This window comes from Marmota marmota, unplaced genomic scaffold, assembly GCF_001458135.2.
Source record: "Marmota marmota marmota unplaced genomic scaffold, marMar, whole genome shotgun sequence".
NCBI lineage: Eukaryota > Metazoa > Chordata > Mammalia > Rodentia > Sciuridae > Marmota > Marmota marmota.
In genome coordinates, this window is record NW_026000026.1 from 69,638,868 (window position 1) to 69,640,008 (window position 1,141).

Below are 1,141 nucleotides of genomic sequence, written 5' to 3' on the forward strand. Positions count from 1 at the left end.
CAGCCCGGAAAAGTAAAAAAAAGCTTTGGGGGGGGGAAATGTAGGGGGGATAGGGAGGTACCTCAGTGGTAAGATGCCACTGAGGGGTTCAATCCCAAAGCGACGCCAAGGGGCTAATTAATTAAAAAAAAAAAAAAAACTTTATTCCAATTTGAACGCGAGCTTATTTCCCAAGATTCCTAGCGCCCGCCCTTCCTACTGCCCCGCCTCCCTCTTAGCATAAACTTGTTTACTTCTTTCAGCCCCTCCCCCAACCGACGGACCTAAAAACATTCTCTATGAAACGGATAAAAATGAAATTCACGAAACGCAATTTCCCAGTGACAGAAAAAGCTCGTGATTTAAAGTGATCACACTTCGAATGCCTCACATTGTTCAGAAAATGAATGACTCTGAGCTGCCGGCCACACCATATGGCTCACATCTCTTCGTTTTAACGCACAAGTTTCTGGAGTGCCTTTCTCTCCTACCCCGCAGAACTCTTGATACAAAGACTCGCTGAGCTGCTTCTCTCAAACCTCCCTCCTTCCCTGAGACGCAACAGCTTATATTTATGTCTCAAACCCCAAACGCCGGCCCTCACGAAGCCGTTGAACACTTTAGGATCTCAGTTATCCCACTCCTCCCACTTCCTTAGTGTGTGCCAAAAATGCTATGCCTTGCTTCGCTCCACAAAAGCCTTCCACGCAAATACTCACTGCCCGATCCTGCCGCCATCTTGGCCCCTAAGTCTCCAACGCCTGCGAGCTAGAGTCAGGTAGGACCCAACACCGGGAACTCTGGGAAATAGAGTACGGGCATTGGTTCGCGGTGCCTCCTGGGAAATGTAGGTTTTTCATCCAAGTCGAAGCAAGAGCTTTAAACCAGTTATCTTGTGCTTTCCTGGAAAGCACTGTTGCCAAAGTAGGGCAGAGATGGCAACCGAAGCCTCAGGATTTCCTTTAGGCGTTTTATAAAAGAAATGTCTGAGTTCAAGGAAAAGAATTAAAGGGAAGTAATCCCAGGAGAAAGAACTCCAAACGCACGACAGTTGGTAACCCGGATCCACATTACAGGTGAGAGGTCAAGCTGAATCAAACGGTCTCCCGGGTCTTCCCCGCCCCTTTCCTTACGCTGATTGGTAACTGCAGGCTTCGTTTCT

General features: G+C 48.1%; 1 protein-coding gene across 9 annotated transcripts in view; it reads right to left on the reverse strand.

Moving 5' to 3' along the window:
- Positions 1-962, reverse strand: part of LOC107141200 (bromodomain-containing protein 8) — a 29,731-nt gene extending 28,769 nt beyond the window's left edge. For 3 of the 9 annotated variants that reach the window (XM_015484429.2, XM_015484423.2, XM_015484417.2), the window contains exon 1: positions 699-960. In XM_015484429.2, coding sequence (XP_015339915.1) covers positions 699-717 — 19 coding nt within the window. In that variant the 5' untranslated portion in view covers positions 718-960. Of the gene's footprint in view, positions 1-698 lie in introns of all 9 variants that reach the window. The other 6 variants (XM_015484436.2, XM_015484410.2, XM_015484456.2 and 3 more) reach the window with 6 other exon arrangements.
- Positions 963-1,141: the final 179 nt, after the last annotated feature.